This window comes from Bicyclus anynana, chromosome 25, assembly GCF_947172395.1.
Source record: "Bicyclus anynana chromosome 25, ilBicAnyn1.1, whole genome shotgun sequence".
Lineage (NCBI taxonomy): Eukaryota > Metazoa > Arthropoda > Insecta > Lepidoptera > Nymphalidae > Bicyclus > Bicyclus anynana.
The window spans coordinates 4635160-4657946 of NC_069107.1; the positions used below are offsets into that span (position 1 = coordinate 4635160).

At 35.0% G+C, this 22787-nt stretch overlaps 2 protein-coding genes across 4 annotated transcripts in view; one reads left to right on the forward strand and one right to left on the reverse strand.

The window, feature by feature from the left end:
* The window catches only part of LOC112044037 (polyamine-transporting ATPase 13A3), a 64915-nt gene extending 58355 nt beyond the window's left edge, over positions 1–6560 (forward strand). For all 3 annotated transcript variants that reach the window (XM_052889376.1, XM_052889375.1, XM_052889374.1), the window contains 2 exons: positions 1040–1166; positions 2145–6560. In XM_052889376.1, the coding sequence (XP_052745336.1) occupies positions 1040–1166; positions 2145–3121 (1104 nt within the window). In that variant the 3' untranslated portion in view covers positions 3122–6560. The remainder of the gene's footprint in view (positions 1–1039; positions 1167–2144) is intronic.
* Positions 6561–8431: 1871 nt separating this feature from the next.
* Positions 8432–22787, reverse strand: part of LOC112044040 (ankyrin-1) — a 228559-nt gene continuing 214203 nt past the window's right edge. The window contains exons 33-35 of the mRNA XM_052889378.1: positions 19095–22475; positions 18859–18934; positions 8432–11773 (exon numbers count right to left, since the gene is read on the reverse strand). Coding sequence (XP_052745338.1) covers positions 11743–11773; positions 18859–18934; positions 19095–22475 — 3488 coding nt within the window. The 3' untranslated portion in view covers positions 8432–11742. The remainder of the gene's footprint in view (positions 11774–18858; positions 18935–19094; positions 22476–22787) is intronic.

Genomic DNA, 22787 nt, shown 5'->3' on the forward strand with positions numbered 1-22787 from the left:
GCCACGACAAGAATGAACTAGTCGCCAATATAGGCAACACTCGGCATCCCACTACTCCCTACCTAAACCACGGGACACTTCGTACTATTTCGGTTCGCGAAGACACGAACCGAACGAACTAATGACTCACTCGCGCCGATAGGCGTAAATAAAATGCCGGATTATCATCATCATTAATAGCCGATGGACGTATACTGTTGGACTTTCATCGCCATCATCCAGCGGCTCCCTATAACTCGCTTGATGTCCTCGGTCCATCGAGTGGGGGCTCGACGAACACTAGGCTTTTTGCGGGATCGCCAGTCCAGCATCTACATCGAGAGCATCGGCTCTTCGAAATATGTTGCCTGTCCATTGTCACTTTAGCTTCGCGGCTCGCTGTATTAATTCAGGTACTTTGTTCTTCTGTGGATCTGCTCATTTTTATTCGATCACGTAGTAAGACTTATATTGAAACAGTGTTTGTTATTTTAAACTACCAGTAGATGGCGTTATTAATAAACTTTGAAACAATCCCTTTTTGTGCACTTCAAAAACCTGTTACGATGCAGTTACGCTTGAGGCTCACAGATGGCGCTATGTTTTTTCATTTTTGCAAGAAGTTTCACTTCAGTCGTGTGTGGTGTGCACATTCGTTTTTAACACGCTTTTTACATACATTGTAACTATGTATGTAAGAAAATCAAATCTTGAAATTTTAATTAAGAAATTAAATTCTCCGTTATCGATTTAGAAATGAAATGATGAAATTTTGCACACGCTCTGAGTTCTGATGACAATACATGATTAGCCAAGAAACGTCATTACAAATCCAATATGGCGGCCACCCCAAGATGGCGGACTGGCTGTTTGAAATCCACCCCCATGTTATGGATATCAAATGAAAGGTTTGCTGTCAAGAATACGAAAAAAATAGTCACGTGACCTAAACCCAATATTTGTAATTTTGAGTGCGTGCTGAAAGCGTGTTTCTTAGTTTTTTTAACCTATTTAAAGTTATTTATTTATATATATTTTTTAATTAATTGTTAAATTTTAGGCACTTCGCGAACAATACCCAAACGCAGTGGGTCGGGTGATCGAGCGCGGCGCGGTGTTCGCGCGCATGTCGCCCGACCAGAAGCAGCAGCTGGTGCTGGACTATCAGGCGCTGGGATACTACGTCGGTGAGTTGAGTGAACACCATGTATAACGTGACGGAGAGCAGCATGATTTTGTGGTAGAGGAAACACCTCGAGTAGGTCTCAGGACTTGTGACCTTGTGTAGGTTTAAGGGATCCCTTTAGTATCCATAAACACTCACCTCCCCTGCCCGACATGTTCTCCTTGCCCAACATGTTGACCACACTCAACAATAATTTATGATCAATAATACAACATAAAGCATTAAGTATCAATAGAAAACAAAATCACTAACGAGCAATGTGACGGTGTCCACGCTGCCTAACAAACAACTGAGCTAAAGTCATCAAACACCATCTTATTTATACCATCATTGTTGCAACAACATCGTACAAATACATAAATAATGAATGTTAATACCATCCGTAATCGAGGAACTCGTAACATATAGGTATCTTCAAGTCAAGATTGAATAGGCATATTCTAGGCAAACGCATTCCACTGTTTACTGCTATATCGCTTACTGTAAAAAAAGATAAATGTCCAATAGAGACGGAATCGGACGCAATAGTTTGAGGGGAATGAAATATTGGTTGGTAATGTGGTCAAGTTTAGAGACATTTTTTTTAATTAACCATAACATTAAATACACTGAGCTGACTACTGAACGATCTCACAATTCGTCGACGTCAGTCTTTTCCAACTTACTCCTACCCTTCCGCTACCCTACCTCTAACCTCTAAAATAATCTATAGCCGTCTCCTGGCAGCCCTTCTTGAGTTATAAATAACTAACATGACTTTCTTTTATATAATATACTAGCTGACGTCGTGCGGTTTCACCCGCGTGGTTCCCGTTCCCGTAGGATTATGGGGATAATATAGCCTTCCTCGATAAATGGGCTATCTAACACTGAAAGAATTTTTCCTGAGATTAGCGCGTTCAAGCAAACAAACAAACTCCTTAGCTTCATTTAGTATAGTTAGGTTTAAAAATCTGTCATCAACCTTATACTTTGACAGGCATGTGCGGTGACGGTGCGAACGACTGCGGCGCGTTAAGGGCGGCCCACACTGGCATATCGCTGTCAGAACTTGAGAGCAGTGTGGCTGCGCCCTTTACTTCCGCGCAACCCGACATCGTCTGCGTCGCCAGGGTCCTACGCGAAGGCCGCGCCGCCCTGTCCACCAGCTTCGGCGTCTTCAAGTTCATGATCGCCTACTCCCTCACAGAATTCTTCTCCGTGGCCTTCCTTTATTACTTCGACGCGAATCTCACAGACTTCGAGTTCTTATACATTGATGTAGCTTTAATTGTTAACTTTGCATTCTTCTTTGGCATGACCCAAGCGCATACAGGTAAACTGTGTAAGATACCCCCTTTGACTTCTTTATTGGGTATTGTGCCTTTGGTGTCTATTGGTGGGCAGATGGTCTTGTTTGCTATTGCACAGTATTTGGCCTATTTGGCCTTGTCTTACTTCCCCTGGTATGTCAGACATACGTACGCAGGTGCTGAGGCTAATATGTGTTGGGAGAATTACGCCATTTTTGCGACATCCATGTTTCAGTACATCATAATGGTGATTGTATTCAGTCACGGGTCGCCGTATCGACGATCCGTGATCACTAATAAACATTTAATGATCAGTGTGATCATTATGACTGGACTTTGTTTGTATATAACTATTGCGCCTCCTGATTGGTTGGCTGATTTCTTTGAACTGAAAATGCCTAAAGATAGGCTCCTTTCGTACATAATAATTGCTTTGGCCTCCTTTAATTTTGTGTTATCATTGTTCTTCGAACGATTTATAGTGGAATATTTGATGGAAGGAAAACAGATGATTCCGAAGTTTTTGAAGGAGAGACGGGTGAGGAAGACTCCTCATATGATGGTCAAAAGGCAGTTGACCGGCGTGGACTATTTGACCTGTGATAGTGTTGTTACATTTGATGAAGATACTAAAAACAACATGTTTGTATCAGGCTCGGAATGAAGTTTAAAAGAATAAAATTATCTGTTGAATTGTAAAAATTGTCCAATTACTTTATAAAGTTTTACTGTTAATTTGGAAACCATTTATAGGCAACTAAGCGTTTCTGACACCTGTCAAATGTCAATGTCAATGTTATTTGTGTTGTTTTAGATTAAGAACTAAAAAAATAATATTGACTATTTAGTAGATCCTCAAAATTTAACTTGCCAACCGTACTATAATATATATAGTATTGTACTATGTTTCGGGTCTGCGTATTACTCGTATATACTGTTGAAGAAATATACATGTAGTACGCAAAAATGCTATATTTTCAACACTAACATTCAAAATTTTCATTTTAAAACTTTATGGACATTGCCATATAAAAAATAAATAGCTTTTTCATTATATTATAATTTCAGACAAGTTATTATTTTGAAAAATAAATGTAATTTTTTGCTTATTCCATAAATTACTATATTTTATTAATTAAGCGTACTATATTATTTTATAGCTAAATTCGAAAAAGAGTTCCTATATTTTTCTGAAAAAATGTTGGCAACCCTAGCCTTCGCCGAATAATCTCCTTCGTGTTTTCTTCATCTACTCGTCACCGGCAAAATAAAACAAGCCCATTTGGCTTAAATGAAAGCCATAAAGATTTGAATTGAATTGAACCTTATTAACTGGTTAATAACATTGAAAATTTAATAATTATGCCAACTTACAATAGACGTATAGAATTTAGGCGAAAATTAATTAACAAATATAATAAAGACATTGACAGGTGTCAGAAACGCAATCTTTAAGCGACCGGACTTTACACCTATAAGGCAACTTTATGTATTTCACCCCACTGAGTTTCTGATAAAAATTTATTTATCGATTTTGAAAATGAATTAAATCTCAAAATTACGAATTATGAATATTTATATTTCTGTCTACGCACAAACTCGAAAACTCGACTACAACTATAGATTTTTTGACATATTTTTTTTTTCTTTTACTGATCTTATATTTTTTATTGCTTTCTTGGCATATTTACTGTAATATTATTAAATGTACGTATTGTATTAATTAAAATAAATTTATAAAGTTACCGTAAGTTGTAAATTATGTGTTTTTTGCATTGCACAATTTATTTTTACTTATACTGTAAGACATTATCATAGCTGGACATTGTCTATTTAGAATTTTATGTCAAAACTGTCATAAAATACTTCGTCTATTTATAAGGAAATTAATTAATTTATTAGAATTACTATACTAATAAGATAAATATATTATCATGTCTAACATGTCTAAATATAAAGAATAGTAGAAATATTTATTATAAGTGGATTGTGATATGAATATGTATGTGCCTTATTATTTGTTTAATACATTCCAATGTATTATTTTGTGCTGTGTTTATTAAATATATAATTTATACCTAAAACATAGGTTCAGTTAAGTCAATAACCTGTCCTGGATTTGTTCATCTCAGGTCATTTTAGGAGATATTAATTCTACTAATATTAAAAACGCGAAAGTTTGTATAGAAGTTTGTTTGGATGTTTGTATGGATGTTTGTTTTGATTTTAATTTTTAACACGCAGACGAAGTCGCGGGCGTCCGCTAGCTTGTAAATAAATGAGTGATTGAGTTTTTTAAGCAATAATTTGTCAAAATTTTCAATTAATAATAAAAAATATAATTTTTAAAATATCATTTGGTTACCTACTGCATATATTTTAATACTAGCGAACGCTCGCGACTTCGTCCGCGTGGAACTCAGTTTTTTACAAATCCCACGGGAATCATGGATTTTTTCGGGATGAAAAGTAGTCTATGTATTAATGCAGAGTGAAATCTATTTCCATTCCAATTTCAGCCAAATCGTTTCAGTAGCGTTAAGGAGGAACAAACATACACACACACAAACTATCGCCTTTATAATATATGTGTGATACACGTAATAGAATATATGGGGGAAAAAGCATTAAGATATTTTATACCTTTTTTTATTTTATTTATACTTTATTGCACAAAACAAAAACAATAACAAAGAAAACATAGAAAACAAGTATGTGCAAAGGCGGTCTTATTGCTTATAGCAATATCTACCAGACAACCTTTGGATAAAGGAATTAATGTATTATTAATGTAATAAATATACCTTGTTAGCTTTTGTATTGTGGTTAGTTATAAAAACCACTCGAGTAAATACTACTTTTAGACTTAACTTCATCAAGTGTTCGAAATAAATGTTAACGTGTTATGGATGGCGAAATTTTAAAATAAAGTTTTTTTAACCGACTTCAAAAAAAGGAGGAGGTTGTCAATTTGACGCGTATGTTTTTTTTAATGTTTGATAACTCGTAATTGCGTCATTTATTAACCAATTTTCAAAATTCTTTTTGTTTGGAAGAGTCGCATTTAATTTCCAGATTGGTCGCATTTCATTTTCATGAAAATAGATTTAGTAATTTTGTGTTAAAATCACTGAAATACGTCTTTGAAGTCGGTTCCATTTTTATGTTAAAAAGGTAAACAGAAATAAAGTGATTAAAAAAAAGCGAAAAACAGCTGCTATTGTCACAAAAATATCTGAAATCATTTTCAAAAGTGTGTGTTTTAAATTTTAGAATGTGTTAAATTTTGACACAAGAGTGCAAAAAATACTAAGTATAAAATATTGGTACAAAGTTACGTCAATTATAGTATTGTAATTATAGTATTTTATAAGTTTAAATGTATAATGCTTTTATTAGTTTATGTAAGATACTAGAGATAAGAAACAATTTAGAGTTTAGATAAATGTAAGTTAGCGGGCAAATATGTTGTCATTCTTAATATCTGACGTCATCCGGACGATAAGTTTTTTTTTATTCTCCACAAGTTAGCCCTTGACTACAATCTCACCTGATGGTAAGTGATGATGCAGTCTAAGATGGAAGCGGGCTAACTTGTTAGGAGGAGGATGAAAATCCACACTCCTTTCGGTTTCTACACGACATCGTACCGGAACGCTAAATCGCTTGGCGGTACGTCTTTGTCGGTAGGGTGGTAACTAGCCAAGGCCGAAGCCTCCCACCAGCCAGCCGGTTATCGTAGTTATTTTTTGACGACCTCCGTGGCGCAGTGGTATGCGCGGTGGATTTATAAAACGGAGGTCCTGGGTTCGATCCCCGGCTGGGTCGATTGAGATTTTCTTAATTGGTCCAGGTCTGGCCAGACCTGGACCAATTAAGAAAATCTAGAAAAGATAACCGGCTGGCTGGTGGGAGGCTTCGGCCGTGGCTAGTTACCACCCTACCGACAAAGACGTACCGCCAACCGATTTAGCGTTTCGGTACGATGTCGTTTAGAAACCGAGAGAGTGTGGATTTCATCCTCCTCCTAACAAGTTAACCCGCTTCCATCTTAGATTGCATCATCACTTACCATCAGGTGATATTGTAGTCAAGGGCTAACTTGTAGAGAATTTAAAAAAAAAACCGGTTAACTCATGATCATGACCCCTAAAATGAAGGAGCCTACCCCACTTATACAATAGAAAATAAAATTTGACTTTTCGATAAACCAAATCACACTAAAGCAAGCCTTTCAACATGTGATTGAAATTACCTGTTAAATGAACCCAGTTTTACCGCTCAGAAATGACGGCATAGTGCTCAGAGTTATTTTCTGATACACAGCCTTCTAAGCGTTATTCATGTTGGTTCATTTCACATTTTTGTTTAAGAGCTATTTTAGATTCGATGTAAGTAATATAGGTACCTATGTATATTATGTATTTCGAAATGTATTTTCAATGAGTTTTATTTGTATTACACCGAAATATACCAGGTTTGATTCTCGGTTAGCTCAATATATGTATTATAAATAGTATTTTACTGTTTTAAGAAAATAATTTATTAGGAGTGTAACTCTTTATGTATGACGGAACTATATTTAATTTTATGGATAAATATGGACAAACTGTAATAACGAATTTATGTATATAATAGTTTTTTATTTACATTAAATATTGCCATTTTTATTGATATTAATATTACATATTTACAAGTGTTCAAATAAATTAATTAATATATTTAAAAAAGTGTTTTGTTTTTCGAATTGTTGGACTTTTGAATGTCCTTCTTACTTATTATACGGTACAAATTGTAATCTTTTTTATCTCCTCAACTTGCGCTGAAAGTTTTTATCGTATCATCATTTTCCTTTCTGAAAATTAACATCTCTGAAGGGGCAACTTTATCGAACTTTCAGTGTGGTTTGGCAGGTTTTTTGACGGCCTCCGTGGCGCAGTGGTAAGCACGGTGGATTAACAACACGGAGGTCCTGGGTTCCATCTCCGGCTGGGCCGATTGAGGTTTTCTTAATTGGTCTAGGTCTGGCTGGTGGGAGGCTTCGGCCGTGGCTATAGTTACCACCCGACCGAGTTACCAGTTTAACGTTCCGGTACGATGCCGTGTGGAAACCGAAAGGAGTGTGGATTGTCTTCCTACTCCTAACAAGTTAGCCCACTACCATCTTAGATTACGTTATCACTTACCATCAGGTGAGATTGTGGTCAAGGGCTAACTTGAAAAGAATAAAAAAAAAAAGAACTATCCAGGTTAGGATCTGACATTGACTTGTCCATCATGATTGTAGTTTTCTTTATACAATACAATGATATAATATACAATAATAGGTATATCTATCTATACATAAGGTACTTATAATAAATCTGTAGAGAGGTCAATTATATACTAGGGGTGATTAGTGGTCGATACTGATGCCAAAAATGCAATCTGTAAAATTTTTTGTCTGTCTGTCTGTCTGTATGTTCTATATAGAAACAAAAACTAATCCACGAATTTTAACGCAACTTGGTACAATTATACTTCATACTCCTCGGCAGGTTATAGTATACTTTTCATCACGCTACGATCAATAGGAGCAGAGCAGTGAAGGGAAATGTTGGGAAAACGGGAGAAGTTACTCCATTTCAAGAAATCATGTATGACGGGTAGGGGTAAGGTAGTAGGGGTAGGGTATATACGATACTCCATTTTTACAGCAAGTAAAGGCTGGATTGAAGAGGTCTAAGAGCGGACGAAGTCGCGGGCGTCCGCAAGTGTGTAAATAAAAGAGTATCATAGAATTTGGTGTTATTTATGATGTTTGTTACAAAGTAAGGTCTGGAACTTCTAGACCGATTTTTAAAATCCTTTCACCAATGAAAACTATATTATCAGCTAGTAACATGGACATATTTGATCCCAGTATTCTCACGGGAATGGGAGTTACGCGGGTGAAAACACAGGATGTTTGGTAGATCTAAATAAAACGCAAGAATTTGCGATAAAATTTATTACTAAAAGCAATAAATAAGGTGACAATAGACTTTAATAATAAATTAACAAAAAGTTAAACTTTATACATAAAATCTTTCATTATATTTTGGCATCACAGTACATTCAGAACTTTTTGTGGGCTTTTATATTTTTTTATATCCATAATATAAATACTTAGTAATAAATATTATAGATTAAAGTATATAGTTTAGAACTATATTTAAAAACTTTAATTTTCAATTACATAATTAACAATTTGAAAAATATCAAAGGACTTTTAAGTAAGTGTAACTTTTAGAATTTAATTATAATAATTCATAACATAAATATTATTACACCGAAATACAATACAAAACATCACAAGAGTGCAAAAAACAACATTTTTTTTCGAAAAGTTGATTTTAAACTACTTAATGTAAAGACATGATGTTTTTGTTTGAATCAATCTTATTTCAAATTACATTTTATAATTTTACCAAATATTCGAACATTTAGAGGTAATAACCAAATTGTTTATAAAGATATCGCCCAATTAAATTAACCTTTTAGGTATTCAATGCCATATACCTTAAAGCACCTCATAAAACAAATTATGATTTATTTATAATATATTTTTTGATGGATTACATGAAAATATTATACAAAAATTAGTAAAAAAGGCTCTTTAGGCCACATATCTAGGTGGGCAAAACCAGTATCAACTACAATCATATAGCTTTCTTACTTTATGCTGTATATTCGGATGCATTCTTTATGACGTACCAGAACATCGTGCGCAATACAAGATTTTAGGTATCATCGGTTACGTTGGGTTCGGCGGCGGGGCATCAACCAGCATCACGTGGGACTTTATGTTTGACCTGCGTAGACGTCATAAAAATTGCGTCCGACTATACTTTTCTAAATTTTAACATCATCCATTCATTCACAGTATATAAACAGGTACCCAATTATGGAAATGTCGCCAATTTAACTACAGGACACTCGACGATTTCTGAGCGTCATTGGAGGGCGGGGTAAGCGCAGAAGTCACTTTTTAACCGACTTCCAAAAAGGAGGAGGTTCTATGTTCGGCTGTATACATCTATGTGTGTATTTCATCTATTTATATAATAAATAATGTATATATTTTACGGTTCAAAATGTTTTTTTTATTCAGCCGTAAAACCTGCTTCCAGTTCAGTTACTCTATAGGTTTCCTTAGAAACACACATGATGTCTACAATTTATTCGTATTTAATTTAAATCTGCTGACTTTTGATTCTAACTGTCATTACACATTTGTTATTTGAAAAGCTACCTCCATATTCATAAACATGGATAGAGATTTAAACCTCAAATCTCAAAGTAAAGTAAACCTAATTACTACTACTTTAAGTTCACTTTACTTTGAAGTTTTAGTTCTGAATCCTAATCCATGTTTATGAATAGCACTAGAGTTTTAACTTTAAAGGTACTAAGTAACGATTTGGACTTCACATATTAAATGGGACCATTCTAGTTGGTATACTACCACGTCTCTAATCAAACAAACCTTTGTCATAAATCTAATGGACTTATAAATCGATATACGATGCAAGAACCGAATACATTCAGGTACATACATGTACATCTCTTAATGGTATAGCTTGGCAACTTCGTTCGTAACACTTCCTATGGTCCGCGCGGGGCGTGTAGCGATGAATGAAAAACCCACGACTGATGCACCTCACTTCCGCAAGATTTCACACGCACGGTCTTTCCCCCCGTCGCCCGCATATCATGGGAGTGTCATCAACGAACTTGCCAGACTATAGTTCGACGGTACACAAAGTAGTGATGTCCTTTTCAAGACGTTCTCTAAAGAAAAGAACAGCAATACTTTCAGAAGAATATCATCATCATTAACAACCTTCATTCGGCTCACTGTTGAGCACGGGTCTCCTCTTAGAACTTCACACACGTACAGAATTAAGAAAATTCCTCACGATGTTATTCCTTCAACGTTTGCGAATAAGAATATACGCAGTGATAATTGTGTACAGCCGAATAGCATTTGTCTCATCTCATGTCTCACTCTCACTAATATGTTCTAAATATTATAATATATTATGCAAAGATTACATTACAGAACACCTTGTACGGCTTTTGACCGTTTTGTAGCCTGACCAGAAATATAAGAACTCTGAGAATTATTAGCCATCTGTACTTATTACTTAGTATGCTAATGTAAGCGTGTGGGTCACCTTCTGCCGGTTAAGTGCCTCGAGGCATCCTTACCCCCGGGTAATACAAGGGGATTTTGTGGTCCCAGTAATGTTCTTCTAACCCTTGTCTTGACTGAGAGACTTTGCCAAGTTCCTTGGCCAATGACGAAGTTTATTTTTCTGATCAAGCTTTACACCAAACAATCGAAATTTTCATATTTTGTGGATATAACTCCAATACAAAATAACTTTACTAAGTGTATTTGATGTTGGTTGAGAGCATGTTCTATAGTTCTATTTTTTTTAATGTCTATTATTGTTCTGCAAAGAATCTCCTACGAGAGATACAAGAGGCTCGTAGGTTGACTATTGCGACTAAGTCATTTTATATCTTTTTTAAACGAGGGTATGTTCAAATACCCACTTATTAATAATATATTTTTTTATTATTTATATACTATTTAGGAATTACAAATACGTAATCTTATGAACTTAGATCGTTTGGTGTAAGGTTCCCCCATTCACATAATAATATTGTCTATATGAATTTCATATTGCCGATCATTTTGATATGACAGTCCACAGATCCGCATCATATGTATCACACGCATCCATTGATCCCCTACTTATTATAAGAGGTCAATGGACGCATCACATCAAACGGATTTTACTATTATATCCGCATCGAACGGATTTTATATAACGTAAAATTTTAAAAATCCGTTTGATGCGCTGCGTCCTATACCTATTTAGGATCTGTAGACACCTGCCAATATATATCAGCTAGCTAGCCATTCTGTAACGATATAAAATAACTCGCAAGTGCAAGTTTCGAATTCACCTATATATCTCTCTGTTTAACACGATACTATAGAATAAGAAAGATAGCGGTGAATTAGAGTCGCGAGCTAAAAACATCGTTAGAGAATAGCCGTGCAGTATTGCGAGAGGTCGGAATAATGATGACAATATCATTATGTGTGCGGCTAGCCTAAAGACAACAATATATCTTGCATTTTATTTACTCCCTAAACTATGCAGAGCTAAATCATAAAGTTAGTAGAACTTTTAAGTCTAGATATAATATCAGGTCCATGAACACGGGGCTCGAAGTCATCGTCAGTTTTCATGGATTGCGGCGAAGTTTGGAGAAAAAACTGAAAACACAATATTTATTAACATTCGAACACTTTTATTGATAAATACCTACCTAACTATTTTCTATCATATCCTTGCCGTGGTTGTTAACTATGGTTGCTGAAATCTCAAGAATAATAGGGAGCCACTGTATGCAGCTTAGTGCAGTATTTAGAAGTCATTACAAGAGGTCTATGTCCAGCAGCTTTAAAAGATGATGAGTCATCCTCCTCGCAATACAAGGTTATGGTATGCCCACAGAGAGGAGCGAATGAGAATGATGGGCGTATTATTTATTCATTCATTTACAGGTTGAATGATTCCTCCCACACATACCTCGCAAGTCGCATCTCTGTACTGGCGAGACAGGACTGAGATTTCCGGCTTAGTTGTGAGCAACAAGTTCTGTTTTGTTGTAGTTATTCTATAATATGGGATTTCTAGTATATCTACTAACTAGTTGGTATGGTTTAAGGTTTGTATATTGTACCATTACGTAGTTACTACACGTGAATTAGAAGAAAAAATACATAAGAAACACACAGACATACAGATTATATAATTAATGATTTCCTGAATCTTTTGAATACTAAATAGTCTAATTCAGGTGTAGGTAAACATGTAATAAGTCTTCTATTCCTCGTGTAGAGAATTTTAAAAACTTTCATAATTTTAAAAAATCTATCACACTATTTAAATAGTTGAACGCGTGGTACAGGGGTACAAGACGAAAGAGGGGAAAAGCGAGCAGCATACGTTCATTATGCGTCAGGTCGCTCACTAACCTAAAGCCGGATTTACATTTGTCTGACGTGTCGTGTTGTAACGCATCAGAACAGAATCGGTTTCATACAATTTGTATGCGACACATTAGCCATTTGCTGCCCGCGAGTATTTTATCGAAAAGCCCGTCTGCGTTGAAGAAGCCGACAGTCAGGGAATGCGGTTTTAATCTACCGTTGTGAGCCATTTAAAAAATCTTTATATTCCTCTATCGCGCGGAGCATGAAACTGTGCTCGCCTATTGCTCTTAGTTTACTTTATATTTTTATACATGTCACGTAACGGATACGATGGGCGACCGGTCGTCCATTTAGGAGTCAAGTGGTTAGAAGCTATCACGACATGTCACAACACATAAATGTAAACGTTGCCATACAAAATTTATGATACCGATTCTGTTCTGATGGTCACGTCACGTCAGGTCAAACAAATGTAAATCCGCCTTGATCCTCACATAACTTCACACCTCTAACTCCTGTACCACGCTGACGAAAACTATAATTTGCTTCTAAAAATAGAAATACGTCACCCAATCAGCCCAAATTATTACCTACCATAAAATACACTGCCATAGCTATGATTGTTCGTACACTTAGTGTCTACAAATATTTATGAAAATAGTTATTTTGGTTGGTTTGGATGGCGTATTTGTTACCGAAAAAAGTCGCTAATAAAACTCCCGGATTGCCTGTGTGTGATGTGCCATGCTTCTAATAGGCGTGCAGGTGTGGTGCCAGTATTTGTCTGTGCTAAATATCACTATCTACTAAGTCAGTGTTTTCGTTGTGATTGACTCCTACAACAACAACCAAGTTTCTTTTTGAGAGATATCTCCTTCGTCGTCGTTATCAACCCATATTCGGCTCACTGCTGAGCTCGAGTCTCCTCTCAGAATGAGAGGGGTTAGGCCAATAGTCCACCACGCTGGCCCAATGCGGATTGGCAGACTTCACACACACAGAGAATTAAGATAATTCTCTGGTATGCAGGTTTCCTCACGATGTTTTCCTTCACCGATTGAGACACGTGATATTTAATTTCTTAAAAAGCACACAACTGAAAAGTTGGAGGTGCATGCCCCGGACCGGAAAAGAACCCACACCCTCCGGAATCGGAGGCAGAGGTCATATCATATTTACGGCACGACTTTATATCTCCTTCACCATTTTTTAATTAAAGGGAATAAGTACGAGTAGTATACAAAATATTGTCGTTTGAATTCAATGTTCAATTCAGTATCATTATGTACATTCAAATTGAATATCAAATAAATTCACCACATTTTATAGGTACTAAATTAAATACCTATACCATCGGTATGATGTCTCATTGACTTTTCTTTTTAAGCATAAAATTCATAAAATACAAAGTTGTAGATTAACACAGTATAAATGGAATAACAGTTTTAAATATTCAATTTATATTTTCATACCATAATGACAGGCTAAATAACAGGCAGGGTTATATGGGACACCCACAAAACTACGGCTACTGTCAACAGGTAGTACGGATTCAATGCATATACTGTATCATCTATGCAATACCTATAACAAAACTGACTCAGTGGGTCCTTCATATAGATATTCATATAGGTATTCCAGGGTACCTATATTCAGTAATCATTTGTTTTAGCGAAAAAATTAAAAACCAACAGTAATTATGTCTATGAATGCCAAATGAAATTTCTACAGGTATTCTTTGTGGTAAATATATGATCATTGATCAACTTATACACATTTTTATAAATATACGCAAGAGAAAATCTCTCTTGCGTATATTTATATACATTTACATATTACGAGTATTGCACCTTTTTAGAGAACTTTGAATCTATTTTCTTTTGCAGTGCAACTATAACTGAGTCATTCTCTATTCGATCGTATATCTACCTCAAATTCTACCTCAATATCACACTGATAAACATAATGAAACTGATAAACATAATGAACGTCGCAAAGGAACTTACCAGAAGCGTGCTCAAGATGCAGTGACGTATGCTCTGTGCGTGACGTGAGACCTCAACATCAACTCCAAATGTCAATTTCTCATATTTGACACATCAACTTGTAGAAAATGCATCAACGTTCTTAACATTATAAGTATCAGTGGCGAAGGATCGAATTTAGACGAAAGTAAGCCGTCCCAAAGAGAAGGAAATTCATTCAGCATGATACTAACTCTGGTTCTTTATATATGTACAGATGTATCTGTTGATATATGAGAAACAGTTTAATATGCATCAATATTAAAGGTAACCCGACGGGAATCGGCTTTCATGAACTCTTCGCCACTGTTAGGTATTTATTGGTTGGGATTGTAAAATTTTTGTATTGGCAGTTTACGACTTCCCGCAAGTCTTTTGAATGTGTTGATATTATAATACCAATAACTTACGCGTTATAAACATTTTTCAAAAAATAATTTAAGCTTCAAATTTCAAAATCTCTTGCCACTGCCAAAGCTTCTAAGCCAATTGAAACAAAAATAAAATCAACGCAAAATACAGACCAGTAAGCCCAACATATCTCGACGAGATAAAGACAAAGTTCGACCAATAGTCGGTGGAGTCCGAGATAAAGACAAAGATCGACCAATATATAGTCGGAATAAAATATATAGTACATATAGTCGGAAATATAGCGCTCTCTTTGTTTTATTCTCTACAAATTAGCCCTTGACTACAATCTCACATGATAGTAAGTGATGATGCAATCTAAGATGAAAATCCACACCCCTTTCGGTTTCTACACGTGGTACCTAGCCATCCATCAGCCAGACCTGGGCCAATTAAGAAAACCTCAATCAGCCCAGCCGGGGATCGGACCTAGGACTTCCGTCTTGTAATTCCACCGCGCACACCACTGAGCCATGGAGGATGACGTTGCGTTGCAAGGATAGAGCTGGGACTAGGACAACTCCGTTGGTATTCTGACGCCGGGAGCAGGGTCCTCCCCCTAAATTCTCACCTCACTTCTGTGGTGAAACCCACGATGCCATCGCAGGGCTTCCCACAAGCAAGTCCAACCCAGCGGTGGCGCATCAAAATTAGTACCAACATCTCAGCCTTCAATGCCATTAACTATAGTCTATTAATAGCCAATCCAAGAACGCAGTTATAATCATAACTGGCGGGAGACCCCACGCGTAGAAATCGCATGCCTTGGTCACGTTTCCCCGGGCCCAAGAGAAGACGAGCTCCGCTGGTATTGGTCGACATTTGTCTTTCCCTCATCATGAGATTTGTCGTACGTCAGGCCTACTGACAATAAATAAAAAGCCAAAATGATCGAGAACATTTTCGTATAATATCTTACATTAAACATCTAACAGAGAGACGACACAAGCAAAGCAGGCGCTACTCTCGCGAGTGAGGTGTTTATTTATTAATTAACTCTTAAACATCAATTTGCTAGCCCCGAAAACTACAAACTTTTGACAAATATCCTTAAAAACGTGGATATACAAATAATATGCCAATTTATAAATTGCGGATAAAAAAAAATCCAATTTGCTCCCTTAATTTAGAGCATAGATTTATTAAAATGTATTTTTATTTATTTGTAAAAGTCTGTAATTTAAGAGACCGTTTACACTTGTGCAAGACTCTAGAAAACATTATGACGTAAAAGACGGACATTTTGCGGTTTTAAAAAATGGCCGCTTCGTGACCTTTTCGTATATATTATAAAATAAAATTAATTAAAAATATTATAAGTATTTTTATAGTGTCAAACTACACTCGAAGGAAATGTTTAAATTGACAACACAAAGATTTAAGATGATTTTGATAAATCTTGTTTATATTAATTCTTGTATTATCACGTCATCAATAATCTTTGCATTTTCAATTTATATATTAAAAATTATATCAAGTCGTAAATATATAAAAATAAATACCCTAGCAGATCTATGATAAAGCGATGGACACACAGCCCATACAGCAAATCGTACGCTACATATATTTAACACCGACTAAATACTGTACAAAAGCAGTGTAGACTTTATAATGGAAACACAGTTAAAATACAATAAATTATGCAACATAAAAACACTGATCTTCGCTTCTATTATACATAAATACTTAAAATTAATATAGAGAAATGCAAAATTATCTCATTTTAAAGTTACACCGATAAAATTCTACATCTTGGTACATTATCCCTCTATGAAGAGCCCTTTGACTTTCAAATAATTGTAAATTTAAAAATGATAAATATATTATACGCAACAGTATAAAATCTAACTCGTAACAAAATGACTATTTTCATATAAATTAATAATGATTTAATAATAATAATTGTCGATGTATAAAATTGCAATAGTATTATTAAATATATAGAAAGACAGGCAAGATTATAGACATGATTCAACTTTTATAAATCTGTATAAATTAATAAAAAAAAACATTTTAAATTAATTTGTATTAAAAATATTAACCTTACACTAAATGATTTCTTCGAAATCGACAAGTTGATTGTTTGCCATAATATGAATGTCGTATACCTGAATAGGTACTTTCATACTTTGTACTTGAAAATGGAAGTTAATTCTTATAGTCACTGGATAGCGTTAAGCTATATTATTTTTTGTCATATACACAAAAAGCCAATCATGCATAGCCTTTAAAAGAACATTAAGGACCGTTTACACGTATTTTTTTACGCAGCGTTTATTTGAATCATGAAATGTTAAAATTTCCTATTTCTACTTTTAGTAGGTTCTAATCTAAAGTAACCGACGCTTCAAAGGCTACTTGAATAATCAATTTTTAATTTGATTTAAAACATTTACTTGATATGGTTTATACCATCGTCATTCTGTAAATATATAAACCGATTTAAGGTTTTTTTTTTTATTTCACTAAGCGTGCGTAATGCATTTGTCATTTCCAATTAATATAAAAAAAAATCCAATTTCGATATAATATTTGCAAGATTTTCAAATTAGACAATCGGTTTTTCAGGTCCATGCTAGCAAAACGCAGCGGAAAAAATAATCGTGTATAGGTTACTTAAAGCGCAAATTCTAAAATTACGGGACATTTTTCAATTTCTGAGCTTCCAACGTCGCGTCGTAAACATCAATATTGAATGCTGAGCGAAAGGAACGTTGTTGAGAATTACACAAAACTGATTATTTTTTTAATCATCTGACTAGGTTCTTTTCGTTCAGCATTTCGAACGCTATATTAAAATAATGTATATCTTTAACCGACATTTAAAAAGTAGTATACAATTTTCAAAGACATCCACTGAGACGAGAGTAATACACAATGCTTTCTACAATACAAACCACTATTGTTTCACTGAGCACCAGTAGATCTTGAACAAATGAATGAATTTGTTTAAACTATTTAGAATTTTGATCTATGAGATCACTTTAAAATGAAAGCAATCAGTATTCCAAACATACTTGCGAAAGCAACCTTACACTATTTGCTTATATTGTAAACATTAGTCGGTAGACATAAATAAAACGAAATTGGGTAAAAGCAGCATTTTATCTACTTCAGCACCCTTGAAACAATAGTGTATATTAACAATAACAAATAAATATTACGTCTAAACAAACACTAAATGAAAAAGAGAGAACGTCACCAAAGATGCTTCAACTTTGTTACATTTTGTTTTTCAATATTCTAATTGGTAGTTACAATTTTCTCTCCATTAATATTGACTTTAAAGGGTAATTTTGTTAGCAAGGCAGTGATCCATCTTTTTCATTCAGTGCGTGGATCTAATCTAGACTATTTATACCATACATCGTTCGCCGCTCGTAGCTCGTTCGCTCATTTCTTCCGCTTAAGCTTCGGTATTCTGTAATGCGGTGCGCGTGATGTTAGATGCAGGAATTGTGTACAAATTACCAGTTTTGACTTTGTTTACTGTGAAACATTTTACTTACCAACTAAAAAATATATTTTCAAATGATTTAACATTTTTTCAAAAAGCTTTTTCAAATGTTTATAATGCCTTGAATAAGTCTCTTTTGGAAACTCAGTTTTGTAATTCATCAAAGCAGAAAGTAGTACGAATTTTGCTGGGAATATCTTGAATGTACATCATTTATTTTCAAAAGTTCTGATTCGATATCTTAACTCAGTAAATCTATGACAAAGGGGAGACTAAAATGTTTCACAGATTAAAAATAGTTTTGTAGAAGACCGTGTAAGGGTTGGGGGGTGTTTAAAGTTGGATATGTTTCTTTATAAAAATTGCATTTGTGAATTAGTCGAGTGCTGCATGGCGTGAGAGATATTATTTACATTTTTAATTGAATTCATTTACAATTCAGTGTATTCTGAAAGTAGAATGGAACTTACCCCGAACTCTTCTTGTGTGGTGAGGACTGTGATTTTTCTGATTCAAGCAGTTTCGTGCTCGAATCTTTCATGAATCCTGAAAAAAAAAAAGATTGCAAACATATCATCGATTTCACCAAATCATTTGTATGGTAACAGCAATAGAAATACAGATTCATATCAGCGATGCTTATGAGATACAAAACTTTCCGTGGGATCTAATAGGCAAAACTTTTTACGAGAAATATATGATTTACCTTTCCCGGATGTTCCGAAGACTGAATTCCCCAAATCGTTAAGACTGCTCGTGAACTTATCCGCCTCATTTGCGAGTGTATCAGCCACAGCCTCTTCAGTTTCTCTCACGCCCTCTTTAACATTTTCTTTTGTTATTTCCAACCTTTCGTCAGCCTCCTGCAACCTGTCTTTAGCGGAGCCTTTGATGTCTTCCAGTTTGTTGCCAGCCGCTATTTGGAAGCCCTCGAATGTGTCCTGCGCGTTTCCGAACAATTCTTTAGCACTATCCTCAGATTTTGACGCAGTGTTTTGTGCACCGCCGACAAATTCCCGCACTGATTCGTCTAGACTGTCGAACGTGTTACCCGCTGAACTTTGAAAACTGTGCAGAGTATCTTGAGCAGAGCTTTCTACTCCTTGAACGTCATCTCGGAAATCAGCAAATGTATCGCGAGCGGAGCTTTGCAAATCTTCATATGTATCTTTAGCGTCGTTCATTTTGTCCGTCGCGGCACTTTCGAACTGGTCAAAAGCACTGGAGGCTGAATCCTGAACGTGAATTAACGATTCCTTTGCCGACTTCTGTAATTTGTTGCCTTTCTCGCTTGCAAAATTTTGTACCCTCTCTAATTCTTCTTTACCGGAATCGTTGACGTCGCTTAATTTGTTTGCTATTTTGGATTCTAATTTAGATTTATTTTCAACTGCAGCATTTATAGTTTCTTCAGCAGTCTTTTTGATACTATCTGTAGCTAGTTCCGCTTCTTGCCTTATTTGGTTTAATCTATCTTCAGCTTCAAACTGTACCGAATTTTTAGCATTAATTAATTTATCTTTTTTATCTAAAATTGCAGTTTCTACTCCCTCTTTCGATTTTTTAAGGGCTTTATCTGCCTGGTCGACTTTATTATGAAAAGCTGTTTCGAATTCATTTTTTTCATTATACAAAAAGTCCTCCATCTGTTTCTGAGTATCTTGTACGCTTTGTGAAACTTTATCTTTTTTATCTTGAACATCTTTAACTATTTTACCAGCTTTATTTCCAACATTTTCAATAATTTCTTCCCGTTTATTTTCTGCTTGTTGTACAAGGTCATCTGTTTTGTTCTCTACAGCTTCGACAGCATTTTTAGATTTGTCTTGCAAATTGCTTATCAACTCATTCTTTTTATTTGTCAAATTATTAATGGCACTTTCAGTGGTATCTTCGGCGGCATGAACTAGCTCATCTTTTTTGTCTAGCATATTATTACCAATTTTTTGTGTACTTTCCAATAATTCTTCTTTTTTATCTTGTGCGTCATTTAAAATACTATCCTTCTTCTTTTTAGTGTTTTCTAACAATTCAGCTGTCTTTTCTTCAGCAAAGTGAACAGTTTGCTTTGTGTTCTGTATGAAATCGTCTTTTTTATCTTTGACATAATTGACTGCGTTTTCGGAAGCATCTTGAGCATTTTGTACTAATTCATCTTTATTATTTTGTAAACTTGTAATAATATTTTCAGTTTCATGACTTGCACTTTGTACTAATTGATCTTTTTTGTTTTCAGCATCTTTGATGATCTTTTCTGTTTTATCTTGCACAAGTTCGGCAGCTTTTTGTTTGGTATCTTGGGCACTTTGTAATAATTCATCTCTTTTATTTTCTACATCTCTGACAAATGCTTCTGTTTTGTCTTGACCACTTTCTATCAATTCATCTTTTTTTCTCTGTATATCATTGATGATTTCTCCTGACTTTTCATTTGCAGATTGTATAATGTCTTCTTTTTTATTTTCGACATTTTTAACAATAAAATCTTTTTCTTCTTTTGCGCTTTGCAGAAACTTTTCTGTTTCTTGTCTTATTTTCTCATTTTCCTTAGCGATATTTTCTTCCACGTTGTCTTTTGTTTCAGAAGCCTGTCTGACTGCTTCCTTTGCAGACTTTTTACCGTCAGCAATTTTACCTTTGACTTCGTCCTCAATTTTATCTTTCTCCCCAAAAATGTTATGTACTAAACCCGTAAAAAAGTTCTTTCCCTCTTTTGATTTTTTATCACCTTTTGACTTAGATTTCTTTCCTTTTTCTTTAACGACATCGACAGTTTCATTTACTTCATTTATTGTTTCTGTAGTTGCAAGCTTTGCTTTTTCTAATGATTCTTCAGTTCCTTTTTTGACATTATTTATTTTGTTGTTAACGTTTTCTTTAGCATCGCTAGTTTTCTCATTTAATGAGTTTTTAATGTTTTTAATTTGACTTTCTGTGTCTAATAGCGACCCGTGAATATTATTTGATATCGAAGTGGTCGTATTTTGTACCTTATTGTCGACATCATCTACGGTGTGTTCAAAAGTTTTTCCCAATTGCGATAACTTACTTTGACCACTTATTTTCATTTGTTCACCTCTTTCTATCGCAGCAAAATCAACTAAGTGAACTTTGTCAGTCAACTTTTCTTTATCAAGAAGTGTAGGTACAATATCCAGAGCATTGTTTACGGAATATGTAGTAACTGAATCGACTTTATTATGCAAATCAGATTCTTTTTGACTAAGGTCTTCTTGTACTTGTTTTGCAGTTTTGGAAACGTCATCTAACTTGTTATTGGCCACATTGTTTAGTTTTGTTGCATCATCAATTAAATCTACTTTTAATTTTTCCTCTTTACTGATAAGTTGATTTTTAAAGTTTTCAGATTTTACCTTTAAATTTTCTTGCGTTTCATCGGCTTGATCCTTGATGTTGTCTCTGTCAGTTTTGGCTTTATTTATCGCATTATGAGTATCATCAATGATTTCTTCAATCGTTTCGTGTGCGGCAAACTTTACTTGTTCTATTCTATCCGCTAAATTAGATGTTTCTTCATGACTATGTTTTTCACCTATTTTGTGTAGACCTTTACAGCAGTCGTCATAAAACTGGAATGGATCGGTAGTCTTGCAATGCAAGGGAGTGTCAACAGGCTGCATGTGTTGATACTGGTGGTATACTTCTTCGGTTGTAATACGTGTATCTTTCGGATCTTCCTCGTCTACTATTAGTTTAGTGGAGTAAACTTGATTGTTGATATCGTCGTCATCCTTGAGGTGTGGTTTCTGACGAACATCTTTAAACATATCTTCAACTTTCTCAAGTATATCTTCATTTATTATTCTTGGGGCTGGCTTTGGAGGGGTCTTTTCTTTAGATTCGCGTGGTTTAGGCTGAGGTTTAGGAGAAGACTCTTTGCTGCCATGATCTTTATCGTCACTGTGACTGAACACATTCTTTACTTTATCAGCAAGCCCGCCAAGGAATGATCCCCCTTCGGACTTCTTTTTACCCTTCTCTAAAGTGTTCATCGGCGTCTTATCTTCGTCGGAATCAAAAGTAGCTTTTGTTTTATTGGAATCAACGTGCAGGGTGTCACCATTTACTGAAATAAATGATCGATTACTCTACATGCTCTATGTACTTACACTAAAATCGGCGAAGGGGTAGCGTCTGTACAAGGGGAAAACATTGTAAATAAATATTTTCACGTTTTATATAAAACATTCGTCCGATCGATAGTTTATCGACAGTAAAATTATGTTTGTGGCATACTTATAAACATATTTTGTAATAGATATATTATTAGATACATAATGGCATGTACTAATTTAGTTCATTAGACACGGTATAATGATAAAAGCATCTAATAAATCTACTCGAATGGATCCTCGAGCAAATGGTATGGGATGAGTGC